The 14397-nt window shown below is 35.9% G+C and overlaps 1 protein-coding gene across 1 annotated transcript in view; it reads left to right on the plus strand.

The window, feature by feature from the left end:
• The window catches only part of LOC136259442 (hypoxia up-regulated protein 1-like), a 67906-nt gene extending 54345 nt beyond the window's left edge, over positions 1–13561 (plus strand). Inside the window, exons 6-10 of the mRNA XM_066052959.1 lie at positions 9652–9727; positions 10246–10297; positions 11793–11901; positions 12945–12996; positions 13400–13561. Coding sequence (XP_065909031.1) covers positions 9652–9727; positions 10246–10297; positions 11793–11794 — 130 coding nt within the window. The 3' untranslated portion in view covers positions 11795–11901; positions 12945–12996; positions 13400–13561. The remainder of the gene's footprint in view (positions 1–9651; positions 9728–10245; positions 10298–11792; positions 11902–12944; positions 12997–13399) is intronic.
• Positions 13562–14397: the final 836 nt, after the last annotated feature.

Consider the following 14397-nt stretch of genomic DNA (forward strand, 5'->3'; position numbering starts at 1 on the left):
ATTCCATCATGATAGTATCCTGCCCATGTACCTTGTAGACTAAGATATGAACTGTCACCATGGATATGTGGAGTTGTTTGTTGGTAAAATCCATTAACACTTAAACCAGTAACCACATGGCTTGGTGAGGACATCTCTGTGGATAGTTGATAAGCTGCCAGTATTGCTCTATCATTTGGTAGTTGTAGAATAACTTGAAGATCTGTAATAGGACCCCAATTATTGTAGTTATTAGTTGGAGTTGAGACTGGGTAACAGTGTATTCCATGAGAGACAGCACGAGCATCTTTAAACCACATCACTTGTAGTACTGCACCTTGCCAGTCCCAAGTAGCCCCAACTGTGATATTAACTGGAGATTTGTAGTGTATTTCAAATGTATATAGTCCAGCATTTAAGTTAGCCATCCAAAATCCAGTTGGGTTTTTATGTTCCTGTTTGCCAGTGTGTATCAGTGATCCAACATCAGCTCCATTAACAACCAGCTTACAGAAGAAGTCATTGTTCTTATTTCCAATATGAAATGTAAACTGATAATGGAGGAAGATGGAGTAGGATTGATCAATGTGTACTGTAGTAGTGAGGGTAGTGATGGGTGAGAAAGTGTTAGTAGCTGGTAAGTGGAGTCCATTACTGACCACTTTCTTACTGAAGATTCCTGGAACAACATTTGTGACTTCTGCTGCATAGCTCACTGTGATGAACAAGATGATCAGAACAATCAACACCTTCATCTTGTAGAGCTCTGTCTTGAAATGTGCATTACTCCACTATTGCTTGATTTTATAAGTGCCCCCTTCTATCTCATTGTGTGGTGAATGATGTATGTGGTGTAAAAATTACATCTTCTGTTAACCACTACTATACTTAGTCTGTAGTTAGTTAAATTCATTCTGTGTTGCTACATACTTATAAGGCATAATCTCCATCTACAACTTGGCTTCGTTTAGTGGAATGTTAAAAGTTACAATTTAAATGTGAGAGTATAATAGCTACATTGAAGAAAAAAGTGTCAATTAAGGCTGTAGGATAATGATGTACATATGGTGAAATCAATGATGTGAATGTTGAGGCAATTGAGAAAATATTGTTTTGATGGCAGGACAATGAATGTTTGGAATGTACAAAGGAGCGCGAGGCATACACCTGTGGTTGTGTCTAACTGCAAAAGATGAAACCTCTCCCTCCTCAATCTCCAAACAGTCGACATGGATTTGCTTTACTGTTTGTGTGGTAGTTACTAGTGACATGATGAGTTTGAGTCTAGAGATTTAGAGGGATAGTGTATATGACGAGCGAGTTACAGGTAGGCCAAATTGTATAACTTGAGTGTTTTTTTCCCTGAAATGTTGTTAATAAAGTTTGTTATACAGAATAGAAAATTTGGTATACAGAATAGAAAGTTTGTCTACTACGTACATGCATATAGTAACTTTAAAGTTTGTTACAATCAAGAGCTCATAAATGTTATTTGCTATACAGTATTAATAAAGTGTTTTTGCAATTTTAAATAATGATGTTATGAATGGTGATGTCAGTACAATTCAGGTGAATGGCTTTACATTTACTTATCGTATTTTACCATTACTGTACCATTGTAAGTGTTGTGATGTTTATTACTGTATAGTTTTACCATATTTGGTATTGTTAGTAGTTGGTAGTTGGGATGGTAATTGTGGTGATAATTAGAGTGCTGAGGTTATGTTTAGGTGTAATCAAATTTATTGTAAGTTATCTATTGATCATTAACAAACTTAATTTAGTTGTATTGTGTGAGACTGCTCCACATTAAGTACCACCAAGTTACTTGGTTGCTATGTACAGTTTCTGTACTATGTACAGTTTCTGTAAACACCATTTGTTAAGACTATAGCTATAATTCATTTATTGGCCATACCAAATATCAGCTCCTTTTGCTGCTAGCTTTCAGTGAAAAGCTCTTTTTGTACAACCAAGTTGTTATTGTGTGGCAGACTAAACATGTTTTATGAAGATAACTGTATGGCTTTTAGTGTTGTGATACCTTTGCATGTCTTTCTCTGGCATTTTCCCTTTGTGTTCTGCTCAGTTCTATCTTAGGTTTGTTGGGGAACTCATTGACTCTCCTTATTCTATAAAACTCCAGATCTCTTCAACTTCTTAGCTTTCTTGGTTCACTGTTCATTCTGGGGAGCATTAGTATGTGCCTGTGTCTGCTTCTCTGCTGATATGCTAGTGTAAGGATTTCCATATTGTATTTCTATTTCATTAAACCAGGCACGCGCCCACAGCCAGCCGAAGACAGGCTGTTGGTGCGCTCCTGGTTTACTGAAATTGTTTTCGTAAAAGTGTGTGTGTGTACCAATCTATCTATCTATCTACCTATCTATCTACCTACCTATCTATGTTTGTCTATACGCACCCACGTGACCAAAATCGTTAAATAGTAAAAGCAGCTTTTACGTAAGAAGTAAGGTGAAATAAAGTCTGTATTAACTTACACACAGGTAAACTTTGCTCTGAGGTGGCTTCTTTTTGGTGGTCTGAAATACGGGTGTGGCAACTCTCCTCACACTTTGTGAACTACCTTCCTTTTGGATTTTACAGACATTTAACAACTGAGAAACAACAATGCAGGCATCATAGACTGCCAGGAATAGCCTATCCCTTTGAGTTGGAAAGGGGGCAAATCTCTGATGTACGCGAAAAAAATGAAGATCAGCTTTGAGACTTTATTGAGAGAATTTGTGGGAAAAAACACTATAGTCAAACTATAAACAGTTTAGAAGATACTTCTCTGTGTAATATGCTGTTAAAAGTAGTTTGTTTGACAAGTGCTTCCTTAGCAGTGCATAACAATGTAATCGAAGAATTATGAAAATTTCATGAATTATGAAATCCAAGAATTACAATAAAATTAATTATGCATTATTACACAACATAATAAAATAATGCAATAGTTTAATTCCAGATGAGTTAGCTAGCTGCATGGTGCCTGGTTTTTAGAAGTAGCACAGCATCAACTTGGTTTCTGTGTAATTGTCCATAATGAGTTTACTCACGGTCATTGACACAAAAGTTAGATAGGCAAGTCACTAGTGTGTAGCTTTCCATATTTTATCATGTTGCAGATTTTTTTGTGTATCACTTGAGAAAAGGGTCCTACTGCTACTATTGTCTATGCAATTGTGATTGCTGAAAAGAGAAGTGACTATATTTGGGTGTTCTGTTGGTTGATCAATTCCAGTTATGCTCAGACCAGCCATAATGTGTTTTCGTGGATCACATTCAACCTACCATCCTCCTATTACCAGTAAGCTACCGATCTGGCCTACTCTGGGAATTTTTAATAATTCACTGTACTCTGTTTTGTTGTCAATTATATATTCATGTTCATTACCGTGCTTCTTGCTTTCATTTTGAAATTGCATTAAAGCACAATGGATAGAAGTGTGTGCTACAAAAACAAGTTGATTCTTCTAAAAACTAGGCTCCCATAAATACTATCACTTGAATTTAGATACTAACTCTATAAATTAAGCTATTTCTCACCTTGTTTTATAGCAATACATACAAATTAAACGTAGTTCTGATTATTTTGTAATTAATCAATTATGTCGCTATGCATTGCTAAGGAAGTGTATCTTGAGCAAACCACTTTAAACCACAAGTTACACAGGGAGGTATCTACAGGCTTAACTTCTTCACTGTTCAGCATCATTTTGGCATGAGACATACCTCTTCATCAACTGCAGCAACTACAGTGCATACATCATGGACTTATCTTTGTCCTCCTTTGTGTCCTATATCTTTCTCCACTGCCTTGAGGGTGTTGATTTACGATAACACGTGGTGGCTTCAGTGCAGGCTGACTGTTATGAAAATCATCCTAATTTCCGTAGTGAGCATATTGATTGCGGAGACTCTTCTTGTACTGTCCTTTGTTTGTAATGCATAGACCAGAAAATGAACTGAAATAGCCATTTCCTTTCTGGTAATTGATAGTTGGGGCATGCATTTAATTACAAATTCCTTGGTGACTGCAGAAGTTCTTTTTACACTGTTCTATGTTTGTAATGCTGTTTAATGGGTGGAGCAAAGCTGAAAATTAAACGAAATGGCAACAGCACTTACCAGTAATTGATACTTGGGGCGCACGCTATTCCATTCTTTTCTTTGATGTGGTATGTGTGGTTCAGCTGTGATTGTTACAAAAAAGTAAACATAAGGAATATTAAGAATTGAAATTTATATTTGAGTAGGAACCAATAAAAAGCAAGGAAACAAGAGAGGTCATCTACATGTACACCTGCAGTTGAACATTTAATAAAAATCCTACAGAAGCAAAAAATTCCCTTTAATTTTTGCATGGTGACCATCTGTGAACTGATTTTTCATATAACTACGTGTATTTACATATACGTGCATGCATGGGCACTGTGGATATAATAAGTTTTTGAGCTTTACACAAATGCTTGCTTTCAAGACCATGTGCACCTTCTTTACAAATTATATTTTGAGGCCTGTACACTGTAGTACTGTATGTGATAACTTATAATATGAAACATACCGTGTGTGTGTTATGAATAGCTAATCCAAAACAGCCAAGCTGTAAAAAAAGAGTGCGGCCCCCGAAAAGGCTGTAGTAAAAAAAGATGTGAAATCCAAGGTGGCGGCCAAGAAATGACTGTGATGGTAGGTTAATGGCAAGAATTTTAATTACGACAATTCAGGTGAATATGCATTGCCTCCTCCACTAGGATTCGGCACCAAATTCACCTGAATTGTCGTAATTAAAATTTTGCCATTAACCTACCATCACAGCCATTTCTTGGCCGCCACCTTGGATTTCACATCTTTTTTCACTATAGCCTTTTTGGGGGCCACACTCTTTTTTTATAGCTTGGCTGTTTTGGATTAGATTTCACTTCTTTTTTGTATTTGTATACCCCAAAACCAGCCTATGGCCGGCTTTAGGGCCTCCTTCTAGCTTGTTTTTTTTTTCTTTTCTGAAGGAATTGTAGAACAAAGGAAGAAATGTTGTGTACAGTTTTTTTACCTGATTAAAAATATTTGTATATTTAACAATGAAAGATAATCATACTGTAGGTAATAAGGTGACTTCTTATACATAACCGAACTGCAGCTGAAACTCCCATTGTTTGTAGCTGAACTCTTTTCAGAGTGACTTGTTTCTAGCTGTGGTATCTGAGAACTGTTTGTTTTTGCTTTATCACTACCAAAGTTCCATGCTGCATTTATCTGAATTTAGCATCAATTGAAGCTAATATAATTTAAGGGTTTGCACTCCCAAACCCCTTGAAGCTCAACTTTATAATCTCAAATGATACCACAGCATTTACGTTGTCACATTATAAGAGGTTAGTTGTGGCCGAAAACTAGCCGTACAGTATATGTAAGTGACTTTCGACTCTGGTTGTAAAAAATTAATATGGTGATGGGGTCATATATAGCTGAAAAAGTCAGATTGAAATAGTAAGAGAACAGTCTGTGGCTATATATACTAAAAAGTTGAAGTTAATTTTGTGTGCATTTTAAATCTCTACACTGACCTTAAGATCCAATCCTGTGTATGTCCTTGACAATCCACACTATTATGTATTGCCTTATAATCCAATAGCATTTAAAGGTGTAGTTCTATTTTTCTAAAAGTGTATACAACTGAACTCATCCATCTTGTACCCCCACAATCTTTCAGTACAATAGAGTATTTGGTTAAAAATAGCTTCCAGATTCAATCTTGTGATAGCTATATTGTATGGGGTGCCGTTTGTACCAAAATTGCCCAAAAATGCCTTATAACCATACTTTATAAATCAATGCACTACTTTATAAATCATGAACATATACTTTATAAATCATATGCATGATTTATAAACCATATACCTGATTTATAAATCATTGACATACTTTATAAACTATAACATTGATTTATATAAATTATACAAGTGATTTGTAAACTATAACACTTATTTGTAAAGTATAAGCACTGATTTATAAATTATAATATTAATTTATATATCAATGTACTACTTTATAATTCATGTGTATAGTTTATAAATCATGTGTATAGTTTATAAATCATACACATGATTTATAAATTATTAACATACTTTATGAACCATGCATGCATAATTTATAAATCATCATTATGATTTATAAATTGCACATGTCAGATTAATAAATCATAAGTATATTTTACAAATCATCATCACGAGTGACTTAGTTTGGTTATTGTTGTATTTTATAAATCATTGTCGTACTTTATAAATTTAACACATACTTTACAAATCACATGTACAATTTACTTTTGTAAACTAATACTATGATATATAAATCAATAGTGTAATTTAGTAGCCATATGTTGTTGTTTAGTATCGATAGTTACTTATATGTGTATCAAATGTAAAGCATTTGTGGTATATGATCCAGCACAGATTCAGCTACCGCACATTTAGTACATTCTTTGGCAGCTGTTGTGAGCACTTGCACTAACGAGAGCAACCCAGCAAAGTGGAGTATGTCACCATTGCCAATGCCCCTGCCAGTGGTTCCACCAACTATGCCACTGTTGTCACCAATTATGGTACTGTTGTCACTGGCTGGCTTGAGCCCAAATCCTACACCGTGTAAGAGTAGCCAGCAAGAGTGGCATAATTAGTGGAATTACTGGCAGGGGAGTTACCCACGACAATGACAGGGGCATTGGTAATGGTGATACTCCACTTTGCCGGGTTGCTCTCATTAGTGCAAGCACTCACAACAGCTGCCAAAGCTTGTACTAAATTTGCTGAATCCTGTGCTGGATCACATGCCACAAATGCTTTCCATTTGATGCACATCTAAGCAATATTGATATGAATTCTAACTATCGATACTAAACAACAACATATGGCTACTAAATTACGCTATTGATTTATATATCATAGTATTAGTTATAAAAGTAAATTGTACATGTGACTTGTAAAGTATACGTTAAATTTATAAAGTACGACAATGATTTATAAAATACAATAATAACCAAACTAAGTCACTCGTGATGATGTTTTGTATAATATACTTATGATTTATTAATCTGACATGTGCAATTTATAAATCATAATGATGATTTGTAAATTATGCATGTATGGTTCATAAAGTATGTTATTGATTTATAAATCATGTGTATGATTTATAAACTATACACATGATTTATAGATATATAAATTAATATTATAATTTATAAATCAGTGTTTATACTTTACAAATAAGTATTATAGTTTACAAATCACATGTATAATTTATATAAATCAATGTTATAGTTTATAAAGTATGTCAATGATTTATAAATCAGGTATATGGTTTATAAATCAGGTATATGGTTTATAAATCATGCATATGATTTATAAAGTATATGTTCATGATATATAAAGTAGTGCATTGATTTATAAAGTATGGTTATAGTTTATAAATAAGGCATTTTTGTACAATTTTGGTACAAACGGCACCCCATAATATTCCAAAAATTTCCAGAGGAAGCATCACCCCAGACCCCCTAGCTGGAATATTCTATGTATGCGTACCCTACACACTGTTGGTGAGTGTACACTTGCCCTCTCAAGCCCTCTCTTCATTGTTACTGTTTGGACGTTGTATATAGTTTGAGTCATGAGACTGTAAAGCACACTAGCTATATCTTAATCCAAGCAATACACTAAATTTAGCAATCTTGTATATTGATGAATTTACCATATTTTATTAATTCATGAATTAATGTAAATCAATTTGCAAAAATCAAACTCTAAAATTGCTAAATTTAATGTACTGCTAAATTAAGGTATTTCAAACACAAAATTAATGGCAAGTATTGATCATGTATAGCTGCATCCTTCTCCTTCCTGTTCTTTATGTAAAGATTATATTTTTAGTTATTGGCTGTGCCCTTATATGACAGCTAGTATTACAACTGTTCTGGAATAATGGTGTCATTTCATTATTATTACACTTAGGTGACTCACAATGTATTACAAGCGTTGTGAATCACTTAAACAAAGTGGCATCATTTTCAGTCAAAAATATTGCCAAATTTTAATACTGAATAGGCTAAATTTGCAAAGATTTTCTGTAGGGGCATGCCCCCCAGACTCCCCTAGATAGAGCATACTCCGCATGCTGAGCTAGTTGTATTAACCAGCTGTTACTTTTCTTAGCCAACCAACCATTGTTAGCACCCCCCCTTCTGAAATCCTAGATCCGCCCCTGCTCTCTACAAGGTGACTTCTTCTAGCTGATCTCTCTACAGGGCAATTTGGTTTCTTTGTAGCCAAACTCTATGCAGGGTGATGAAGTTGTAGCTGAACTCTCTACAGGGTGATTTCTCTACAAGGTGACGTTTTCTAGCTGAGCTCTCTCTTGTTTCTAGCTGATCTCTCTACAGAATAACTTGTTAGTCTAGCTGAAGCCTTTACATGGTGGATTTTGGTTCTTAAACTCTCTGAATGAAGACTTGTTTGTAGCAGAACTTCTACAGAGTGAATTGTTTGTAGCTGAACTCTCTACAGGGTGCATGACTTGTTTATAGCTGAACTCTCTTCAGTGTGACTTGTAATGTTCTGAATCACTACAGCAATATATTTGTAGCTGAACTCTCTATAGGGTGACTTGCTTCTTGTTGAACTGTCTATAAGATTAACTGTTTGCAGCTGAACTCACTACAGAATAACTCGTAAAGTAATATAATTCTAGAATGGAGTAAACAAATTAGCTGAATGCTCTATTAGGGTGACTGTTCTATTAGAGTATCTTGAACTCTGAGTTGGCTTTCAAATCATAACTCAGTGGTTTGTAATCTGATTCTTCTGTACTACAGCAAGGACTTTCTATGAAGATTTTTCCAGCTATACACCAATTTTCAGCTCATTGCTCTAAGCGGTTTGCCTATAGTAGGCGTAAAAACTAATACTTTTTTAATTCATAAAAATTGATTGTGTAATTGTGACACAGGTTGGGTTTTGTGTCATATCTCCATGGTCTTTATCTCGATTCCTTTCAAACCACCAAAAGGCACTCCTACGATGGTTACTCCATCTACATAGCAATTTTTCAACTCATACCATGAAGCGGTTTACCCTGTAGGCATGACAACAAATCGATCTTGTTTTACGCGAATAATTGGTCATAACGCCCGAACCATTCATCGGATCTGCACCAAATTTGATACTAGGATTCGCCTTTTGACTCCCGTTCTGTGTGCCAAATTTCAAGGTGATCGGAGCACGGGTTTGCGTTTTATAGCAATTTTTGTAACCGTGCGAAAACACGAAGAAAGAAAAAAAAAAAAACAGAAAAAAAATCGAACATTTGGCAGCTGGTATCTTGGAAATGACTAGAGCGATTTCCGTCACGTTTGGTATGTAGACTCCCCTGGCTGGCGGGCAACTCTGTAGCAAATTTGGTTCCAATTGGATAAGGGATCACCGAGATACAAAAGTGTGAATACGTCATTTTCATTCTTCCTGTCAATATACCTAAGGTGTGGTGCGCCGGCTTCTTGGACCGCACGACGCACTATCATGTGTCTTGATAATAGTAATTTGTCACTACAGTAATTGTTCATCTGTGTAGTATTGTACTCATGATTGAGGTTATGCATGTTTTGTTCATGTCACACAGTGAAGAGGTGTACTCACCAGAGGAGCTACTAGGGATGATATTCAACTCCTCTAGGCAAATTCTGAAGACTATGCTGGTAATATAACACACTTGACTGTACTGAGTGACTGTGACCCTTCACGTGTTGTATGTGACGACTGTTCTATTAGAGTGTTTGACTGCTTTATTATAGAGTTGGCTTTTCTATTACAGTATTTGATAGCATCAATTTTTTGTCGATAGTATCGATACTGTCTTAGTTTTGATGTTCGTAGTATTGTACGACTACAAATGAGAGGAATTGTGTATATACTAAAGATTTTTAGGCAACTCTGCAGAGTTATCCACTCAGAGATGTCTGATTCTAGTTTGTCAATACTTCGGGTTAATTGCATGTTTTGCTACAGCACCTGTGAAGGATGATTATTTACATTAATGCCTGCTGTCATAGTAGCATATTTCACTACACAAAGGCCATGTTAAAAGCTTCCTTTGTTAAATACCTGTGTAATTTTCTCAAATGTTACATCACCCTAACCATTTCACACTATACTACAAAGGTATGTGTAGTTTTGAGCATGTTGTAATGTGTACACATGTGTTATTTCAGAGCAGTTGATCAAAGATGTGGTGATAACTGTTCCACCGTTCTTCACCATGACACAATGTAAAGCCATCCTCTTGTGAAAGATTGTGTAGTGTGTGTGTGTGTGTGTGGGGGGGGGGTTGGTAAAACATTTGACCCAGGGACCCGGGACCAAAGGAGCCATAGAAATCCAACTCCTCTTAGAATTTTATTCACTTCACATTATTCTATACTTGTACTAGGTACCTCTGCATGGCCAATCCACCTTTTCTCTGTCGCGGCGTCTCACACGATGTTTACACCAATTAGAAATTATAAGTACTTATGAAAAGTTTCTGAAGCTGATTGAATTAATTATAGGTCACTCGCTATTTCCCCAGAATATTTGTTTGCACAATGTTTCTAAACTTTAGTAGCTAGGTAACATAATAGACTAGTATACTCACTGTGCAGGCTAGTGCAGCAGGCGAGCAATGACTAGCTAAGCTGAGCTATAGCAGCTCTTCATATGACATGGTGCATTTACACAATGTTCCTAAACTACTCTAGTAGCTAGGTGGCATAATAGATTAGTATGCTTATTGTGCAGCAGGCAGTGGTCTATTAATACAGTCAGCTTCAGATTTTTCTGAGATGCTTATAATTTCTAATTGGTGTAAACATCGTGCGAGGCACTGTGATGGAAGAAAAGTGGATTAAAAGTGAATTGGCCATGCAAGACTACTTGCAGAGGTACCTAGTACAAGTATAGAAAATTGTGAAGTGTATAAAATTCCAAGAAGAGTTGGATTCCCGTGGGTCCCCAGATTCCCTGGTCCTGGGTCCACTGTTTTTACCTACACACATGTGTGTGTGTGTGTGTGTGTGTGTGTGTGTGTGTGTGTGTGTGTGTGTGTGTGTGTGTGTGTGTGTGTGAGTGAGTGAGTGAGTGAGTGAGTGAGTGAGTGAGTGAGTGAGTGAGTGAGTGAGTGAGTGAGTGAGTGAGTGAGTTGAGGGAGAGAGTGAGCGAGCGAGCGAACGCATCTGATAACTGCCAACATTGGTGCTGATAGCACAACATGCACTCTACAGTGTTTATTGCTTATTGCATGTAGTTTTTGTCATACTGCTAGACATGTATTGTGAATGACTGCTCACTTGACAGCATAGGAGGGTGAAAGTAGACTTCTAGTAATTATCCCACACTATATAGTGACAAGCTAGTATGTATCTCAATAAAAGGCCCTATATATGTGTGTACAGGTTACACAGATGTGTACATGATACACATGCACAAGCACACACACACAAGCACACACACATACGCACACTACATACATATGCATACTACAGATGGACAGACAGACAGATACACACACACACACACACACACACACACACACACACGCACACACACACACACACACACACACACACACACACACACACTTGTTTTAGGAAACTGGCATACCTTCTGTACAGGTATGTACCGTATACAGTGTGTGCAAATATTTGAGAATGATAATGTCACGGATCCACAAATCCCCTGAAGTTTGTTCATATGTATACAGTAATGTAATGTGACCTAATTTATTAGAGCTGCTGAGCTGGTGGGTCTAACAGTGCATCAGTTGATGAATGACAACACTGCAGTAGTCCTGAACTATGGAGTGTTCCTAAGACAAGAGTTTAATGTCACACCTCAGGTACTGTTTTTACTAATTCTGTACATATATGTATGTACAGTAACTGAATGTGTTAATATGGTGAAATCTTAATACCAAGAGTCTCCTTTGTGACCAAATTATTTGGCTTTGAGTCATTACTTAGAGAAGGAAGATTCAAACAATTAAACCTATACACCATCTTATTTGCCTACTCATGGGGAATTCTAAAACCTATGTTTAATTTCTGTAGCCCCAATGGTTTGCGTGTCATGTGTGTTTGTTTACGATGCACCAGACGTAGACAAAATTGTTGCCATCTCTTCAATAAAACTGCCTTCGTATGCCTATGTGCAGGTAACTACTGGGCAAAAAATAAACCTTGTTCAATCTGCCAAACACTGTAAGCCAAATTCCTACTCTATAGACTAATCCAAACAGAGGTTATGTAAGCACCTGTATTTTATTTTTAGTATAGTCACTGTACAAATCGATTTTCTGCTCTTCCTACTGTCTAGTGCTATAACTCAAAAGTACTCGCCATAATCGACTGAAATTTTGGTGAACCACTTTTTGAACAATGCAGATAATGCTGAGAAAATAAAAAGAAATTGGAAGTTGTGCCAACTAGACGGATTTTTGCTGAGATGGTCTCATTTTGTTATGCCATGGTCCCTATAGTACGTACGTATATATGCAATAAAACTTTTTTGATGAAAACACTTGTAAGAATACGTGTCCTGATGTGGTACTGAAGTCATCTGTTTTTTTAATCCCACCTTCCCTTTTCACATAAACTAAACTAAAATGCCAAAGCAGAAAGCACCTTGATAACCAGGGCACTACAGTATATTCTCAGTTATCTGACTCCTGTTTATCTGAAATTGGAAATGAGTGTTCTATTAGAGTATTTTGAGTACAGGTGTATGTTCTATTAGAGTAACTCTGTATATAAACTGTATGGGCTTCAGTTATCTGAATACTTTTACTATTGCCTAGGGTTCAGATAATCAAGGGTCCAATGTAGTTTTCTTTCTAAAAGTGTTTATAGTATGTGTGATCACTTTATTGATGTTGTTTCATAGTACTTCATGTTCTATGATATGGGGGCTATCAGTACTACAGCTACTATTGTAGGTAAGTCTGTAGCTGCAAGATACAGCATGTGATTTTGTATCTGTGTTATATGTATTGTGTATGTACAAATACATACATGCATATTATTTGTATATGCATGTATTTGTGTATGTATGTATACATTATGAGCAACTGTTTATGCTTTTCTGTGTGTTTATAATGTAATGTGTGTATCGTGTTGTAGTATGTTTCCATTTGTGTTGCGTAGAATTGTGTTGTTTACAATGCATATAATGTATGAGGCACATGCATGACGATGTTGTGTGATGTTGTATGTACTGCAACATGTTTAGTTGTGAAATGGGTATAATGCAGGAGTGTTGTCATAGCAACATGTGTGTCAATATACTGACATACATTGTTTATTCATGTGTTGACATAAGTTGGTTATCTTGTACTGCAGTGTATGACGAATAAACAATTGGAATAAATTGTATGCAATTGTTTGATCATAGTAACCAAGTCATGGTCATTGCTCTGTGATCTGCATGTTGACGTTTATATGTATGGATCAAGATACATGTGTATGCACAGTCATGCTTATTTATACCTTAGTCACTGTATTGTTATGTGTTCGCTATTGTAAATTTAATAATTTATTACTAATGATAATATTCATAAAGTTTGTGCATGTTCAAGGCGTGACTGGAACACTGATGAAAGGGTTGTTGTCTTATTAATGTACACATGCATATACAATCATGCATATATACTGTATGTACATATGTAGTTTAACTGATGTGCATTCTAAGTGTATGTTGTATTAGAGTAATTGGATGGAGCTTTGTGTATAATTAGGAGGTTATCTTCGGCGCATATAAGCTCCTAGTATAATAAAAGAAAATTGGTTTCATTTGTACAAACAGATACATTTTTAAAGTCCTTTTGTGGCTGAACTAGATGGTATTCCAGGGATTGATTATGGTAACTATACAAGATGGTGGTAACATCATAGCATACAAGTAAAGTTGTTATTATCTCTGTAGTCATGTTGACAATCAGTAAAGGAGAATTTTGTTGGACTTCTGTAAAGTACATTGAAATAATGTATTCCATCATGATAGTATCCTGCCCATGTACCTTGTAGACTAAGATATGAACTGTCACCATGAATATGTGGAGTTGTTTGTTGGTAAAATCCATTAACACTTAAACCAGTAACCACTTTACAATAGGTGTTATGTGCCTTTGTATTATCATCACTGATCAAACACTATCTGCTTGCTTGTCCTACATATGTGGCAGTTGTGAGCTAAGATCTACATGCGAAATTCAAAATATAAAGATGAGTATATTTTGGAACTTATGCACAAGTGCTGTTGGTATGTACCGTATAACAATTCTATCTCACTGAAGCCCTACATCAAAGTAAAAATGGGTAGTTAAACCCCCAGTGCATAC

The sequence above is a fragment of the Dysidea avara genome, chromosome 1 (genome assembly GCF_963678975.1).
Source record: "Dysidea avara chromosome 1, odDysAvar1.4, whole genome shotgun sequence".
NCBI classification, from domain to species: domain Eukaryota; kingdom Metazoa; phylum Porifera; class Demospongiae; order Dictyoceratida; family Dysideidae; genus Dysidea; species Dysidea avara.